The following is an 18,230-nucleotide window of genomic DNA, read 5'->3' as shown; positions in this document are numbered from 1 at the left end:
GGATGGTAGTTGAACACAGCTACAGGGTACACTGTCCAAATGGAAACAGAGGGACAATGATTTGTTGTGTGTATATGTCATTTAATAAGTATATGGGGTATGTACATGGTGGGGGCATTACCTCATTTTCCTTAGTACTAAGTCAAGACTAACAAACACAAAAAACAAAACATGTTACAAAGAAATATTGAGATAAACAGGTGAAAGTTCAAAGTGGCTACCTTTATAGATCACATGGTCCTAGAATGGTAATGGATACTTTATTTAATAAAGGCCTTATATACATTTTAAGGGAAAACACCTAGGCAACACAAAGAAATTTATTGGACTTTAAACAAGACGCCAACAACAAAAACCAACAAAATTGTTTAAAATAGATGCATTGGCTTAGTTCTGTCCACCACCCCAACAACAAAAAAGTTAAGAGTTTTACAATAAATCACCATTCAGAATCTGTTATTGTACAGATTTTAAGAGGTTTTGAGTCAGTTCCAGTATAGAAATAAGGCCAAAGCGTTTCTGTAAAATAATAGTTAAAAATATAGAGAAGAGACCTATCACTCAAGTTGTAAAAAGAGATCTCACACAATTCACAGTCTAAAAAAATGCCAATCTTTTTGGGTATTACTTTTGGCAGAAGATTAATTTTTTTAGGACCCAATGCAATGTAATTATTCTGACTACATCGCCCAACACCCCATAATCCATCTTGCACTAAAATTGGTTGACTCTGGTTCCTTCTCCGTCTGGGAAGAGAGTCTTTGCAGACACCAACGATCCACTCAGGCTTGTCTTTCACTTCCACCTCCCAATACTGCCTGCCAGAATTATAACCCCCAGAACCCAGAACAGCAGGGCAGAGATAAAACCTCCTTTGGTTATGAGGTAAGCTATGTATTTTATTTCCATATTGCACAGTTTTTCTATCTTCCGAGATAATAAGCTTACGATGTGCTGTTTCAGGATCTAGCTTTAAGTCTACTTGAAATTGCTTGATAATTTTATTTAGGCCAGAATATTGTGGGGGAAGATGGTAACCATATTCCCTTAACTGGAATGAAAACGGTTCAGGGGACTTCAAGGTTTTATATCTATGGTAGATACTTTTAACATCTGTTAGCAATTCCAACTCTGACCTCATATGTTTGCTCTCAATCTCCTTTAATAGATATCTTAATGTGGAAAGATGATTTGAAAATGTTGTTAGGTTTTCATTTAGTTTCGTTAAAATGTCCACTTCTTCATCTTGCAATTGCCGAAGAACAGCTTCTTGCTCATTTTTGAGAAACAACAAAAGTTGCTCAAATTCAGACTTTATTTCTTCCCTCCTGTAGTCTACCTTCTTCTTCAGTTCCAATGATTTTCTGGTTTGCATTATTATCACCTTTTCAACTTGTTCTATTCTCTCCTTCCATGGCTCAATGCAATTCTCCAATCTTCTCCTATGATGGGGAGCAGCCTTCTCTATGGGCCAAATGTAGTGATTCCGGTGATCAGTGGAGAAACTACACTGTGGACATAAAACTTCCAGGTCCTTCTGACAGAAAAAGGTCAAAACCTGATTATGCTTTTCACATACAAGCTTCTCTTCTTTCCTCTTCCTCTTGCTTCTTCTTACCTGCAGTAGCTTAGCAATTTCAATCAAGTTGCTCAGCTGGGGGTTGCTTGTGAACTTCCTTTCTGGACAGCAATGCCGGCAAAAGGGGCAGGGGAAAGTATCATTCAGACCCTTCCAGGACATACTGATGCAAGAGAGACAGAAGTTGTGCCCACAGTTGATGGTCACAGGGTCTTTCAAGTAGTCCAGACAGATGGGACAGCTGGCCCCTGTTTGGAGGTCTTCTAGGGCTGCCACAAACTCCATGGAGCCGTGAACAATGGTGGCGGGTACGGTACTAAGTCCTTTAGGAACACTCAGGACCCAGCGAGCAGTGGATACCCTCCCACAGACCTTGAAAACTGCCCAGCTTTCGGTTTCACTGGACTGGCGTGTTGATAGCCTGCATAAACGTGTCGGCCCCCCTCCCCTTAGCTTTAGAGTCTGTTGCCAAGAACACCCCACAGGCTGCAGTCTACCGCATACTAGAATGGATTAGCTGGGCTGCTGTTCTTCCCACTCAATGATGTAAAGTCAGGCTTAACGACGTTCCTGTTGAAGAAAGTAGCTTTAGGTCCAAGACTAGGAATCTTTCCTATGGGTGAGAAGACATGAAAGTTAAAAATATTGAAACCACATTCACCAACGTATGAAAACATTCACACAAGACTCATTAATAAATACTAAAATTATTAGGTGGAGGTTTTGGGAAAAATAGGAATCCATAGTTCAGAGAGATTCATTCATTTCCTACATTTCGAAAACAACAATAAAGCCTATAAAATATCCTTGCAAAAAATACTCCATCTCAATCGAATCATGAGAAAACAAATAGTCTGACTTAAATTGTGGAGCATTGTACAAGACAATTAATCAGTATGTATTCTCCAAAATGTAAATGACAAGAACAGACACAAAAAAGTTTCAGATTTAAGACTAAACAAATATAATGTGCAATTCCTGACTGAATCTGGGATCACAAAATTAAAAGATAAAACAACGAGGGGTACCTGGGTGGCTCATTCGGTTAAGCATCAGACTCTTGACTTTGGCTCAGCTCATGATCTCACGGTTCCTGGGTTGGAGCCCTGTATTGGGTCCCATGCTGACAGTATGGGGTTTGCTTGGAATTCTCTCCCCCTCTCTCAAAAATAAATAAGCTTAAAAAAAAAAAGACACATGGGTGGGGGAGGCCATCTTGATGGCTGCAATGTACTTTGAGACAGTTCAATAATTTTAAATGCACAACAAAAGGTTAAAAACTGGTGCATCCGGACAAAAGGTTTGTATATTGCACATCCTTTTGCAAGTTTTCTATAGGTTTGAAATGATCAAAATAAAAAAGTTAGGGAGAAAATTTCATGGCTTGTTTTCAAGATACCCACCACACCCAATTTTATACTAATCAAATTCCTCCAAGTTTGTGAGCCATTTTACCATCAATACAGTATCCTCTCCTTTCTCCCCACACTAACACTTTCTCAACTTTTGCTCTTCCTCTCCCCTCCCTCATAACCCAAAGACAGAACAGTAATTGTGGCCAAGGTTTTGACATTTGAAATTAGCCTTGTCCTGGTGACCCAGCAAGTTTTTTTTTTTTTTTTTTTTTTTTTCTAGGAGAGAGAGAGAGACAGTGTGAGCAGGGGAGGGTCAGAGAGAGAGGGAGTCACAGACTGAAACAGGCTCCAGGCTCTGAGCTGGCAGTCAGCGTAGAGCCCGACGCGGGGCTTGAACCCACGAACCGCGAGATCATGACCTAAGCGAAAGTCGGACGCTTAACCGACTAAGCCACCCAGGCGCCCCACCAGCAAGTTTTTTTTTAATTTTTAAAAAATATTTTTAAAAATTTTCTGAGAGGCAGAGAACAAGCAGGGGAGGGGCAGAGAGAGAGAGAGGCACAGAATTCCAATCAGGCTCCGGGCTCTGAGATCTCAGCACAGAGACAGATGCGGGGCTCGAACCCATGAACCGTGAGATCATGACCTGAGCTGAAGTTGGACGCTTAACCGACTGAACCACCCAGGTGTTCCATAGGAAGTTCTTTTACTACACAGACTTACTCTTCCTACAAGCAGAATAGGAAAAATGCAATAATTCTAGAAAGCTTCCTTTTCTAAATCATTCCCCATCTCAAGGACTGACGCAGCGTCTTGAGCCTGCACAAGCAAAAGCCATTACAGCAACGCGCTACGGAAGAGAATGTTTCACAATGTAAGGACTGACATTAAAAAGCCATTTGGTCTGAATCCTGGTTCAGCTACTTAGTGTGTAACGTTAGGAAAACCCATGCAACTTTTTGAAGAATCCGTTTCTTTGACCTAAAAATCGGGGTTTATAACTTTTTTAAAAATAAGGATCTCACATAAATGGCAGCCAATGCGACCATTGTTCTTGGCAAATAAGCTATTTTTTTTTTTTTAAGACTTACTTTTTTTAAGTAATCTCTACACCCAACACATGGAGCTCAAACTAACCTGGAGGTTAAGAGTCACATGCTCCACCAACTGAGCTGGCCAGGTGCCCAGCTTTCTATTTTAGATTTATTTGAATTTGGATCCAAACACTGATGACACATACATTTGCTTCTTAGTACTCTTAAATACCTTTCAATCTAGAATACTGTCTTCTGCCTCTACCTTTAGTCCGTGTGGGCTATCCAAGTTCTACATTTTGCCTCCTGCTTCATTTTTTATTAATCAACTTAACGATAACCCACAACACTCAGACCAACTTCCTGCTTCATTTTTTAAAATGTTTTTAAGTTTATTTACTTATCAGAGATAGAACATGAGTGGGGGAGGGGCAGAGAGAGAGAGAGGCACGCGGGGCTTGAACTCACTGTGAGATATAACCTGAGTTGAAGTCAGATGCTTAAGCAACTGAGTCACCCAGGTGTCCCTACTGCTTCTTGATATAATTTAATCCATCCCTCATACCTTCACTTTTTAAACTGATTAACTCTTTCTTCTCAGTTAAACCTGTCAATAACCCTCCAGAAGACAGGACAAAGTGCTCCACCCTTAGCTTGATATCAGAGCCCCTGATACCTTATCTTCACCTGGCTGCAGTCCCCTAAAGCAGTTGGCTGTTTTTTTTTTAAAGACAGATGTCATGTCCTCCTTCCTGCACAAGGTACTGGCTGCTTAGATTACTTTTTCCTCCCTTCTTTCCTTGGGACTGAGTTCTGCTCCTTTGGGAGACTCAGGCCGAGATAAACGTTCTCTAGGACAGTTTATCATGTGTCAGCCACTAACTTAAGGATCTTTCATGTAGTCACTGCTGCAATTAAGCTCCGCAAGCAACCTTATAAATTAGGGAACTATCATCCTCAATTAGAGCTGTAAAAGAGGAGTATATTATACTTGAGTTCACTCACACGACATTGCATTAATTGGCATGAGACTCACTAAGCTGTACTGTCCCTTCTTCATACTCCCGTGGCATCCTATGCGTCCCTCTACATCTAACTGAAACCACCTTATATTTTTCATAGTTGATATATTCACATTTTCCCAAATTTGATAACATATTCCAAAATTAAAAAAAAAAATTTTAATGTTTATTTTTGAGAGAGAGTATGGGAGGGGCAGAGAGAGAGGGAGACAACAATCGGAAGCAGATGCCAGGTTCTGAGCCTGTCAGCACAGAGCCTGAAGCGGGATTTGAACCCACGAACCATGAAATAATGACCTGAGTCATAGATGCTTAACCAACTGAGCCACTCAGGCACCCCTATTCCAAAAAATTTTAAGGGGAAAAACAGAAGTTTACTGATTCCAGCACCTTAAGACAAAAACATGTAACAAATCGAGAGGCAGCAGTATCTGACAGAACTGGGTTTTCATCCAATACTGCCACTTAACTAGTTACAAGTCCTTGGTCAAGTTAATTTCTCTAAGCTTCACTTTTCTTTTCACAAAGGGAGAATAATACCATCTCATATTGCAATTATTAAACAAGAAAAGTTAAGGCACATGTTACAGTGCCTGCCATTTAACACATACAGGTATGATAAAAAGTATTATAACACTATCTCATAAAATTTCAAAAGCTCTTAGAAATCTTTCTGAAGTCACATACTTTTATATACAGCCATACCTTGTTTTCCCGTGCTTCACATGCCGTACTTTGCAGATACTGAGTTGCCTTTTTCTCTTCTTTAAACAAATTGTAGGTTTAAGGCTTCAGTGAAGGAAATAACTGCAGACGTGGTGGGAATAGCAAAAGAACTAGAGTTAGAAGTGGAGCCTGAAGATGAGACAGAAATGCTGGAATCTCATGAATGGATGAAGAGTTAACTGCTGCTTATATATGGGGACAAAAGTGTGGTTTCTTTCCTTTTTTTTTTATTTTTTAAAAAATATTTATTTACTTCTGAGAGAGATGAGAGAGAGAGAGAGACCACGTGAGCAGGGGAAAGTCAGAGAAAGAGGAAGACACAGATTCTGAAACAGGCTCCAGGCTGTGAGCTACTGTCAGCAGAGAGCCTGATGCGGGGCTTGAACCCACGAACCGTGTGATCATGACCTGAGCCAAAGTTGGACGCTTAACCGACTGAGCCACCCAGGCGCCGCAAAAGTGTGGTTTCTTGAGATGGAATGTACTCCTGGTAAAGAAGTGAAGAAGTTTAGGGGCACCTGGGTGGCTCAGGTCATGATGTCACAGTTCCTGAGTTAAGCCCTGCTTCTGTGTGTGTCTCTCTCTGGCCCTCCCTTGCTCATGCTCATGCTGTCTCTCTCAAAAATAAACATTAAGGTCATGATCTCAGCTTGTGAGTTCAAGCCCTATATCGGGCTCTGTGTTGACAGCTCAGAGCCTGGAACCGGCTTCGGATTCTGTTCCGCCTCTTCTGTCTGACCCTCCCCTGCTCATGCTCTCTCAAAAATAAGTAAATGTTAAAAAAAAAAAAAAAAAAAGAATAAAATTTTTTTAAAAAAAGATGTTGTGAAGTTTGTTGAGGTGACAACAAGGATTTAGGGGGCGCCTGGGTGGCTCAGTCGGTTAAGCGTCCAACTTCGGCTCAGGTCATGATTTCCTGGTTCGTGGGTTCGAGCCCCGCATCATGGTCTGTGCTGACTGCCAGCTCAGAGCCTGCTTCAGATTCTGTGTCTCCCTCTCTCTCTCTGACCCTCCCCTGTTCACACTGTCTCTCTCAGAAATAAATTTTAAAAAATAAAAAATAATAAAAAAAGGATTTAGATTACAAAAACTCAGATGATGAAGGAGCAGCAAGATTTATGAGAACAGACTCCCAATTGTGAAAGAGGTTCTACTGTGGCTAACATGCTATCAAACAGCATAGTTGGCAGCTGAGAAATTATTCATGAAAGAAAGAGTCAATAGAAGTAGTGATCTTCATGGTCTCATTTTAAGAAACTGCTGCAGCCACCACTCTGAGCAGTCAGCAGCCATCAATAGAAGCAAGATCCTCCACCAGCAAAAAAGATTAACAATGCAGTGAAAACTCAGATGGATAGCATTTTTAGCAATAAGTTATTTTTTAATTAAAGTATGTGCATTGATTATTTATTTAGACAAAGGCTATTGCACACTTAATAGACCACAGTATAGCGCAAACATTAACTTTTTATATGCACTGAGAAACAAAATTCATTTGACTTACTTTACTGCAGTGGTCTGGAAATGATCCCACAACATCTCTGAGGCGTGTGTGTGTGTGTGTGTGTACACTTAACATATAAAAAGTACTGATATTTAACCTAAAAGTTGCTATGTCTTGTATGGTTGCTAAGTCCCCAGTGACTGGTAAAGGCATTAACTTCTACCAGGCTTACAGTAATAACGTGATGTAGGAAATTTTCTTACATTAACATTGGAGGTGCAGGAAAGGAGTTTCAGAATTTTCAAATACCACCTTTGATTTTATTAAAATACATTCAGCTTGTAATAAATTTCAACAACACAGAACTACATAAGGTCTCTTCCAAGCCACTCTCCCTACCTGCTGACACTAGATGTTATTATAGCTACTAAGGCTTCAGTGACTTCCAATTCTTGCTTAATACTTTCAAAATGGGTACTTTTGAGTACGCTAAGAAAGATGAGTGCATAGCTTTGGGGGTAAGTTTGCACAGAAGGATCACAGATTAGAAAACTGAGGGCCTAAAGAGAGTTTTAAGACTCTTGCCCAACATAAAAGTAAACTGCAAAGCATAATGGGCGAACTAAGATCAAAAAAATGCTTGGAATACCTTTAAGAAAGTGTGTAGAAGGAAAGGACTCAGGGGGCGCCAGGGCGCCGTCGGAGAAGTGTCAGATTTCGGCTCAGGTCAGGATTTCACGGTCTGTGGGTTGGAGTCCCGCGTCAGGCTCTGTGCTGACAACAGCTCAGAGCCTGGAGCCTGCTTCGGATTCTGTGTCTCCCTTTCTCTCTGCTCCTTCCCTCAAGCTCTGCATTTCTCTCTCAAAAATAAACATTAAAAAAAAAAAAAGCACAGTGCAAGGAACCATTGTGCCCCACTTTTCCAAAGTGCATACACAGATCAGGCCTTTCTACTTTTCAGAATAAAGCCATTAACAGACTGTAAAGTTAACAACCAGTTTTGTATTCACTGCTACCACCTTGATTCATCTACCCACTTCTCTCCCCCCATTACAGTATGAGCCCTTTTCCTACCCCAAAACATCATGGCACCTCCAATCAATTCCTTAATTCTGTAGCTAAATTGATCTTTTCAAACACAAGTAGAATCCTTTTATTTACCACTTAAAAACACTCCACTAGTCCTTTATTACTTTAAGAAAGCAGCTCTCAAACCTTAGACTGCATCGTGATTACCTATACACCTTGGTAAAAGACTGCTGGGCCAAATTCCCAGTTTGTGATTCAGTGGGTGTGCTGTACTTCTCAGTTCCCTGGTGATGTTGCTGGCCTACGGACCATAGTTTGTGAACCACTGCTTTCAGGAAAAGAAAAGTTTCAAAATCCCACCAAGATCTGGTCCTAGCCTCTCCACCTCGCTCCTCATCGAATCATACCTCATAGTTGTGATTCGATTCTGCAGTTGTTTTTGCAATTCCTTAAGTAATGTGTCCAACTCCTTTGCCAGACTGTAAGCTTCTTGGTGGGAATGCGTCTCCAGCTTATGGAAGTCCTTGGGCATACAATGGGGGCTCAAAAAGTATTTAATGAATAAATGGAACCTGTTAGTAGATTCCTACCCCATACTGAATTTTTTTTTTCTAATATTTATTTGGAGAGCACAAGCCGGGGAGGGGAGATCGGGGGACAGACCATCCAAAGCAGGCTCTGCGCTGCCAGGCTTACGGCAATGAGCCAGATGCGGGGCTCAAACTCACCAGTCCCAAGATCATGACCAGTGCGGAAGAAGTCAGACGCTCAACCGACCGAGTCACCCCCACACTGAATGATTCTTCCCTGCCTGAGACTAAGCTGGCTCATCTGCAAATCTGTAATGATAATTCTTAACTGTAAGATGCTTGTGAAGGTTAATGGATGCTTCAATTGGCCAGAAGGTGTAGGCGATGCAAAGCAGTGGGTTCTCAAACGATGGCTACCGCTCCATTCTCGTACCTTCCCACCTCTCCTCCATCCTCTCTTCCACCAAACATGGGCAGTAATTCTTTGGAGATAACCTAGCAACTCCTCAATTCTCGTTCACATCAAAAGCTGCTTGAAGATTTACTGAAAGCAGGCCCACCACTCTTATTCTGATTCCACAGGTCTGAGAGCAGGAAGCCGTGGTTTTCACAAGACCTCGCCAAATTTGAGGAGACCCAGTCTTGCAGGAGCTGCGGCCCCGATGTGCGGCGCCCCGAAGATGCTGAGGGAGCTCCTGCTCAGCTGAGCCTCACGACAGCCCACCCAGCTTACCTGGAACCGACGGCTCGGCCCTTCCGTGGCGGGAGATGGCTGTGGCCCCAGAGCCTGACGCAGAAGAATCCCGAAACCCCAAACAGCCGGCAAGGGCGGGTTCCTGCCAGAGGCGCACCCTTAGCCCCTGCAGCGATTGGCTGTCCTTCCGGAAGTGGGTCGGTAATGGCCTGCGCAAGTTCAACGCCCCAGAACTGACACGGAGAGGGGGGAGTGATCTTGAGCAGAAGGGCGTTTCCTTCAGTAATCAAGCCATTGTCATCAACGGATCTTTTGATTGCCAGTGGCAACCTTTTACATATTCTTGCTTTTTGTATTCTTATGAGCAACTTGAGGATCAAAGTAAGGTTGAAGGTTGGTTTTAAAAGCTTTACCACCACGCCTTCCTCCTCTCGGACCCTAAGGGAACGGAGAATTCTGCTCCTATGGACCCCGTTCACTTGGTCTAGGATGGTAGGTGAAGAGGTAGTAAGCCTTGAAAGGAGAGAGAAAAAGTCACCTTAATGGGTCAATTTGCATCTCAGTGGGTGAGTGGGTGGGTCTGTCCCACCCTGTAGAATCAGGTCCCACCTCAGGCTTACCAAAGGTCTCTCCTGAGGAAGTGAGATTTAAGGTAAAATTTGAGGAATGAATGAAGTTCATTGGACAAGTCTTCAAGATAAGTCTTCACCGTAAAAGTCTTCAAGGGTGAAGGAAGAGCCAATGAGGAGACTCTTAACTCTAAAGAACTTGGTAAATGAAGAATCATGTACCCTTGGCATGATTCTCAAGGGGAAGCAGGGAGGTGTACGATGTAGAAAAGATGGGAAATGGCTTTTGTGAAGCCGGTAAGATGGGCCAGAGTTGCTGCTGCAGTACTTTTCAGCCAAATTTGAGGATTTTACTCTTTATCAAGTGCAAAGAAACGCCAGTGAAGTTCTTTGGTTTTGTTTTTTTAAGTAATATACACAATGTGGGGCCTGAACTCAGGACCCAAAGATCAAGGGTCACATCACATGGTCTACCCACTGACCCAGCCAGGTGCCCCTGCGGGAAAGCATTTTAAACACTTAACATGAGATGATAAAATTTGAATTTGAGGGGCTCCTGGGTGGCTTAGTTGGTTAAGCGTCCGACTTTCGCTTAGGTCATGATCTCGCGGTTCGTGGGTTCGAGCCCCGCGTCGGGCTCTGTGCTGACTGCCAGCTCAGAGCCTGGAGCCTGTTTCAGTCTGTGACTCCCTCTCTCTCTGACCCTCCCCTGCTCACACTGTCTCTCTCTCTCCTAGAAATAAATTAAAAAATAATAAAAAAAATAAAATTTGAATTTGGAAAGGATGATTGGCTATACAATTCACTGGCTTTAAAGAGATCCAAGAAGTAGTGAGTGGTGGGAAGTAAAATACAGGTGTGATTTAAAGAATCCTCACCAGATAGGGTTATTATGGTTCCTAAGCCTTTGCTGGTGGCAGCTCCTTCCCCCACGCCCCTTTTTTTGTTCTTTTACTGTGGAGTGAATATATGGCTTTAATTTAAATACTGTGAGATACAAAATTGGAGTCCTTTCCTATCACAGATCATGGCATAAAAATTATTTATGACCAGAAATCCCATCAGTATGGCCCTGAATCCTGAAAGGCTGGCCATGCTTTGTAGCGAACAGCATAATCCAACCAGCCTGGGCCAGCCAACCTGCTATATGCTAACTAAGGGGTTGATTGGTATGCATTAGATCCTTCTTCAGAGCTCATTGCTCTTAAGAATTATTTTTCACATCCTACAAGACTAGGTCAGAGGCAATCGGGCCTTCACCCTTAGTCCTCCTGTGTAAGAACTGAAGCTCTTCTTAGTTTATCAGCGATCTAGTTTCTCAGGCAAGGAATATTCCTCATGCCTGTTACTCCCTGAGATGCTGTGTAGTCTGCTAGCTGCTCCATCTTGTTTTAGCAAATCTCTTACTCTCTTCTCCCTACCCTTCATGCATCTATGTAAAGGCCTCAAAGGCACATGACAAGCTTTTAGTATGTAGGATGAAACACATTTCTGTAAGGTTATATGTGTGGGTGCACACACGTGTGCCTGTGTGCTTCTGCATGCAGAGAGGAAAAGGAGTGATCGTGAAGGTCTGTTTTGGAACGAGGCTCCCAGGAATTCAAATCCAAGCACTGCTTTGAGTAACCTTTGGCAGATTATCTTTACATGTGATCTTAGCCAAAAGGCCAAGAAGCAATCGGCAGGTTATTCTTTTGTGCTCGTTTCTCACCTAGTAAACAACAAATGGGGATGGGGAAGTAACTATGTAGAGAGCAAGATGGAGTCACTCATGTCAGGCAGGGGCCTGTGTGTCAAGCAACGACGCGAGCAGTTAAGGGTTCTGCAACTTCCAGATATCGCTAAGCCTAACACCAGCTGACGACACCCCAGAACTGATAAGGAGAAGCAGAGGAGGCCTGCAGGGATTCAAGGCTGATTAAATCCCTTAAAAAGGGAGGATTTTTGCAACAAACTGTCAGACTCTTCAGACAGTGACCCCTCTATGTCTGACCACTCGAAAAAAGGCAGCTGTCGCCAAAGGCTCTGCGCCACTGGTTTCTGAACAGAACAGAGCTCCTTCACTGCTGGAACATAATGAGCGTTAGGTGCCGAGAGCTGACCCGGACCAGACCCACACACTGAGTGTCTACAGACTGACTTCCGTTTGGTTCATTAACTTCCTACCCTCTGTGTTCTCTTGTTCGTTGCGTGATGTGTCTTATGTTCCGCTCTGTGTGCCGGGTAAGAAGCCAAGCTAATCATGTAGTGAAATGTCACTGAGTTTGAGATCCTGAACCTGCTTTATAATTAATGTTAACCTCGCTCTGTGGCTGAAGAATGCTGACACTGTGGAATGTAGCAACTTGGGTGTGCACCTTCATAGCATGCTCACGACCTAGCACCACTTAACCTCTTGGAGTACTGAGTTTGTAGTTCAAGCACTAGTGCTTGACATGGCAAATGTAGTGTTAAAACACATGCACACTATCTATAAATTCACCTGAAAATGCCTATTTCTGTTTCCCTGCGAGCAGAAGTGAGGTTCAGAAGGAGCAGGTGTAAATATTCTCTTTTATTTTGTATCATTTGTAAAGCTTCTTAAAAACAAATAATAAAATAAAATCTGTAAGTTTCTTCCATTTGAAAATAATTTTTTTTTTAAATTTTTTTTTTTTAAATTTATTATTTCTAGGAGAGAGAGAGAGAGACAGCGTGAGCAGGGGAGGGTCAGAGAGAGAGGGAGTCACAGACTGAAACAGGCTCCAGGCTCCGAGCTGGCAGTCAGCACAGAGCCCGATGCGGGGCTCGAACCCACGAATGTGAGATCATGACCTAAGCGAAAGTCGGACGCTTAACCGACTAAGCCACCCAGGCGCCCCTGAAAATAATTTTTTTAAAGAGAACAGCCAAGCCCCTTTATAACTATGTTTAGAATAGTTTGAAATATTCCGCTTAAACATAAAAGGAAGAATTTTATTTTACTTTAGGCTTTTTTTTCCTTTCTTGAGAATAGTTAAAGCAAGCAGAATAATTTCCAAGTTTCCTTGAAAGTGGAGAAGAAAAGTTGAGAAGGAATGAACTCAAACTTTGTTGAATTAGGTACGAGGCACACATACTCTCTGTGTCTCTGGCTAAGAAAGCTGAAGTAGTAGTGATCACTCCAGCAGTCTGCCTCCAAGAGAAGGCACAAGTCTACACACCAGAATATCTGATCCATTTTTCTGTTACAGGTCAGGAAATTATTCTTTATTCCATATTTTATTATAAAATATGTGGCTTTAATAATGTAATACTCCTCGTATATCCTAGTACCTTTGGGAAAGCACTTGGGTTTATATTCCAACTGTGTCCGTTTCCTAGCTGTGTGATTTTAGTTTATTCTTATTCTCTAAGTTAGTTTCCTCATCTAAAAATGGGCAAAATATGGGTTATAGGTTAACTACTTTGCAAAAGGCTGAGCGAGCCCCTTCTTTCCTCCCTCCCTCCTTCTCTCCTTTCCTTTTTGACAAGTGTACTTTTTGAAATTAAACAGAGAACATAAATAATAATTTTCTAAATGTTTATTTATTTTTGAGAGAAAGAATGGGAAGGGGGAGAGGGCAAAGAGAGAGAATCCCAAGCAGGCTTTGCACTGTCAGCACAGAGCCCAGTGTGGGGTTCAAACCCGTGAACCATGAGATCATGACCGGAGCCAAAACTAAGCTGGAATCTTCACCTACTGAGCCATCCAGGTGCCCCAATAATAATTTTTAAAGAGGCTCAGACACCCAAAAAACAGAACTCCAAAAATCACAATGTGGACAATAACCATCAACCACAACCTCATTACAGGAAAGAGTATCTTAACAGAAAACATGTTGGTGTTTTGTCAAATTGCAAGTTTAGAACTTTTTCATTTTTCAGAGTTAGTATTATTAAAAAATCTTAACAAGAAAAGGGGAGGGTGCCTGGGTGGCTCAGTCGGTTGAGCATCTGAATCAATTTCAGCTCAGGTCATGATCCCAGCGTTGTGAGACTGAGCCCCGTGTCAGGCTCCATGAAAAGCGTGCCTAAGATTTTCTCTCTCTCCACCTGCCCCTCTTCTCTGCTTGTGCTCACTCTCTTACCAAAAGTTAAAGAATTAGAAATATTTTTGTTTTGGCTTACTTGTTGCATTTGAACTTTTCATGATACTATGGCTCAGTTTATACAAGTCGTATTTAGTTAAGCATAACTAAAGTTTGAGTTATGAAACACAAACATTTTCTTAACACCTCACTGGAAGAAAAAACAGTGGGGAAACTGACATATTAACACATTCTCCCAGGAAATGTTACATTAAAAATAGAAAAAGTGTGGGGCACCTGGCTGGCTCAGTTGGTGGAGCCTGCATTTCTTCATCTTGGGGTTGTGGGTTTGAGCCCCCTCACCCTGGGTATAGTGATTACTTAAGAAATACAAATCTTTAAAAAAAGAATAGAAAAATTGAGAAATGGATACATACCAAAATATTCTTTACTTTTATCCATCACCAAGCTAAAAGCTTTAGAGAATTTTCTATAGTCACTACATAGCAAGTGATACAAAACAGTTGATACTAAGTATTTTGAATACTTCTAGGAACTGAGTTTATAATACTCCTAAATATGTAGTCAGATGGCGGCATAGGTAGTTCTTGGGATTAGTACTGTATAGTCAAACAACAAACTCCCAGATGAAGTTGAGAACTCTTCTGCAGAGCAATTGATAGGGACCAGAGCCTCAAATCATCAACCTCACTACCACTTACCATGACTCCTTGGAATCCAATTATAATTTTATGGAAGAATGAGAGCGTAAATGTAAAAAGAAGCCAGGGCTAGAATCCAATGTTCTTTCCATGAACATTCTGGTGTAGTGGAGGCCAAGAACGGAAAATGGGATACAGATCTAGAGTTTAGGGAGTGAAGTCATTTTGGGAAGTGAGAATGAAGGGAAGAAACCAAGCCTGGAACTCAGGCTCCAATGTACTAAAACAAGGTTCTTGTTACCAGATTAGAATTACTAGCTTTTTCCCTTTGCCTCATGCTGTAACAAGGCTCAGTCGATTCTGTATCTAAAAGTTTTATATTTTGTTCATTATGCCTTTTTTATGTTAAAATTTTTTTCGCAAAACTGGTGTTAAAATGTTATCTTGATCAGTGAGGGTTTTTTAAATGCTTTTACTTATTTTTGAGAGTCAGAGAGAGACAGCGTGAGCAGGGGAGGGTCAGAGAGAGAGATACAGAATCCAAAGACAGGCTCCAGGCTCTGAGCGAGCTGTCAGCACAGAGAGGGAAGCGGGCCCGAACCCATGAACCATATCATGACCTGAGCGGAAGTCAGATGCCCAACCAACTGAGCCACCCAGGCGCCCCAATCAGTGAGGTTTTGAGCACACTCTAAAATTTTGTGTCCACATATTCTAGTCCTGGTCCTATGGAGGAGTAAAAATAGTGCAGGAATGTGACCAAAGACTGCACTGACTTAAGAGTTTGGAAGGAACTGAGCCAAGAGAGAGGGATCAGCATTTCCAATTCATATATGGTCCACCACCCTCCATCTGTTACACTTCAGTGTCTCACCTCATGGTCCCAAATTGGGGTGCACCATTACTTCTGAACCCCAACCATCTTTTTCTTTAATGTTTATTTATTTTTGAGAGGGTGACAGAGAGAGCAGGGGAGGGGCAGAGGAAGAGGGAGACAGAGGATCCCAGGCAGCTTCTGCCCTGATGGCAGGGAGCCCTTGTGGGAGCTCGAACTCACAAACTGTGAGATAATGACCTGAGCTGAAGTTGGCCACTTAACTACTTGGCCACCCAGACACCCCATTCCTTAACCATCTCCATTAAGCTATGTAAAATCCACTTTCCTTTAAGGTTCTGAAAAGGTTAGAAATTACAAAGAACTTTTTTTAAAAAATATTTTTTATTTATTTCTAGGAGAAAGAGAGAAGACAGCGTGAGCAGGGGAGGGTCAGAGAGAGAGGGAGACACAGACTCCGAAATTGGCTCCAAGCTGTGAGCTGGCAGTCAGCACAGAGCCCGGCGCGGGGCTCGAACCCACGAACCGCGAGATCATGACCCAAGCGAAAGTCCAACGCTTAACCGACTAAGCCACCCAGAAATTACAAAGAACTTTTAATAGAAAAATAATAAAACAAACACAAAATCACAGGGAAACTTTAGGGCATACATTTTTGGGGGTGCCTGGGTGGCTCAGTTGTTTAGGCGACCACATGTTGACTTAGGCCCAGGCCATGATATCACGTTTGTGAAATCGAGATTCCCCTCCCAACTACCCCTTCAGGCTCTGTGCCTAGCATGGAGACAGCTTAACATTGGAGCTCTCTCTGCCCCTCCCCCTTCCCGCAACACGTGCTCACTGGCTCTCACTTTCTCTAAAAACTAACAAACAAAAAAAACCCCAATATACATCTTTGACATTCTTCTGGTCTCCTCCTCCATCTCATTAGTGACTAAATTTGGCTCCATTGTTTTGTTCTGGTATGCCACTTTCAGCATTCATGAGTTTTTATAGATTTTATTGTTGGATTTCTGTAGATTTTGAGAGTCTTTGTCCACTTTGATAAATTGAATTAAGTAAAAAGTCTGTAGTGGCAGGGTATATATCACGGTTGTATAGTCTCAAATGCCTCAATTAAAAGGAACAAACAATGGAAATAAAGGCAAGTTCAGAACGATTTCTACCATGCTGTGCTCAACACTTTGAACGTTTCTTATACACAGTAAGGACAACTAGACACTCAAATGTTTTATTGAAAACTTATTGCAGTTGTAGCAATAGAAATCTACAATCATTTAATACCTTACAATGGTATGACTGGTTTAACTTTGTGGATGTCAGTCTGTACTTGAAAAAGTATTGGCTTGAATTCAATGAGATGTATTTGAACTGTATAAAATATTGCTTTTCTTTTTTTGTACAAAATATATATACAAGTATTTGTTTAAAAAATAAATATAACTGACAATAGCTTATGTTTCTATTAGAATGCACTTGTGTAAAGGAATTACAATTTATTCAGAAAATTATTTAAAATTTCCCCAAAATTAGGGGCACTTGGCTGGCTAAGTTGGTGGAGCATGCAACTCTTGATCTTTTGGTTGTGAGTTCCAGTCCCACATTGGGAGTAGAGTTTAATTAATAAACTTTTTTTTTTAATGTTTTATTTATTTCTAGGAGAGAGAGAGAGACAGCGTGAGCAGAGGAGGGTCAGAGAGAGAGGGAGTCACAGACTGAAACAGGCTCCAGGCTCTGAGCTGGCTGTCAGCACAGAGCCCGACGCGGGGCCGAACCCAGGAACGCGAGATCATGACCTAAGCGAAAGTCGGACGCTTAACTGACTAAGCCACCCAGGCATTCCCAATTAATAAACTTTTTCTTAATTTTTTTTTTACTTATTAAAAATTTTTTAATACTTTTTTTTTGTTTTTTAAGAGAAAGAGAAACAGAGTGCGAGCAGCAGAGGGGCAGAGAGAGAGGGAGACACAGAATCGAACACAAGATTTAGGCTCTGAGCTGTCTACACAGAGCCCGACGAAGGGCTCGAATTCAGGGACTGCAAGATGGTGACCTGAGCTGAAGTTGGACACTTAACTGACTGAGACACCCAGGAGACCCCAAAGAATTTTTTTAAAAAAGAATCCCCCAAAATATCCAATCTAAATGAGGTAACACATTTCATAAAACATCCTTTGTGTTTAAAGTTAATTACAGTGCTTTCTAGAAATATGTTTCATCCCAAAAGACACCATTAAGAAACTGTGAAAGTGAGACGAACTCCATGACTTCAGAATTTCTATCTCAAATTCTTTATAGTATACCAATCCCAACCTTTTATTTTAACAAAATAAGGGTTAATGGCTTATGGCTTCTCCTACTCTATAATGTTTACAAAGCAAAATTTCTAATCAAGAAAAGAATTTATAAATTTCATACCTGGAATAATTTATGGTAAAATAAAAACTTATGACATTGAGCGATCTTTTCAATGAATCCAAATTAAGAGTGTATTTAACAACTTGGAAAGAGTTAACAGAACTTCAAAGAAAATCAAACATTGGGTTTTTATAATCACATAATGAGAAATAGATTCAGAAAAGATCATTTCAGTTAGTATTTCAAACTTTCTTTACCACTTTATGGATAGTATTTAAAATTTAAAATACTTTCATAAACTTTAAAGACTATAAAATTGGTAGCAGTCGGTAGCTTCTTTCTTAGTCTCTCTATATAAATAATTG

The 18,230-nt window shown here is 41.5% G+C and overlaps 1 protein-coding gene across 2 annotated transcripts; it reads right to left on the bottom strand.

The window, feature by feature from the left end:
* Nucleotides 1-241: 241 nt before the first annotated feature.
* On the bottom strand, nucleotides 242-9,497 carry LOC120243710 (tripartite motif-containing protein 60-like). Of its 2 annotated transcripts, none has more exons than XM_039249947.1 (3): nucleotides 9,453-9,497; nucleotides 5,696-5,797; nucleotides 242-2,192 (listed from the first exon to the last, which is right to left on the bottom strand). In XM_039249947.1, exon 3 carries the CDS (start codon nucleotides 1,862-1,864, stop codon nucleotides 440-442), a length of 1,425 nt encoding a protein of 474 aa, XP_039105878.1. In that variant the 5' UTR covers nucleotides 1,865-2,192; nucleotides 5,696-5,797; nucleotides 9,453-9,497; the 3' UTR covers nucleotides 242-439. The 2 variants fall into 2 exon arrangements, with proteins under 2 accessions (XP_039105878.1, XP_039105876.1); XM_039249945.1 differs by lacking the exon at nucleotides 9,453-9,497 and adding an exon at nucleotides 7,810-7,884.
* Nucleotides 9,498-18,230: the final 8,733 nt, after the last annotated feature.

Source organism: Hyaena hyaena, unplaced genomic scaffold, assembly GCF_003009895.1.
Source record: "Hyaena hyaena isolate Hyena2069 unplaced genomic scaffold, ASM300989v1 scaffold_356, whole genome shotgun sequence".
Taxonomy (NCBI): Eukaryota; Metazoa; Chordata; class Mammalia; order Carnivora; family Hyaenidae; genus Hyaena; species Hyaena hyaena.
The sequence above is the reverse complement of the archived record's forward strand: the minus strand, read 5'-3'. Positions and strand labels throughout refer to the sequence as shown.

What these genes read in the sequence shown, in the direction of transcription:
- LOC120243710 (XM_039249947.1), bottom strand. Translation starts at nt 1,864, where the DNA reads ATGGAGTTTGTGGCAGCCCTAGAAGACCTCCAAACAGGGGCCAGCTGT.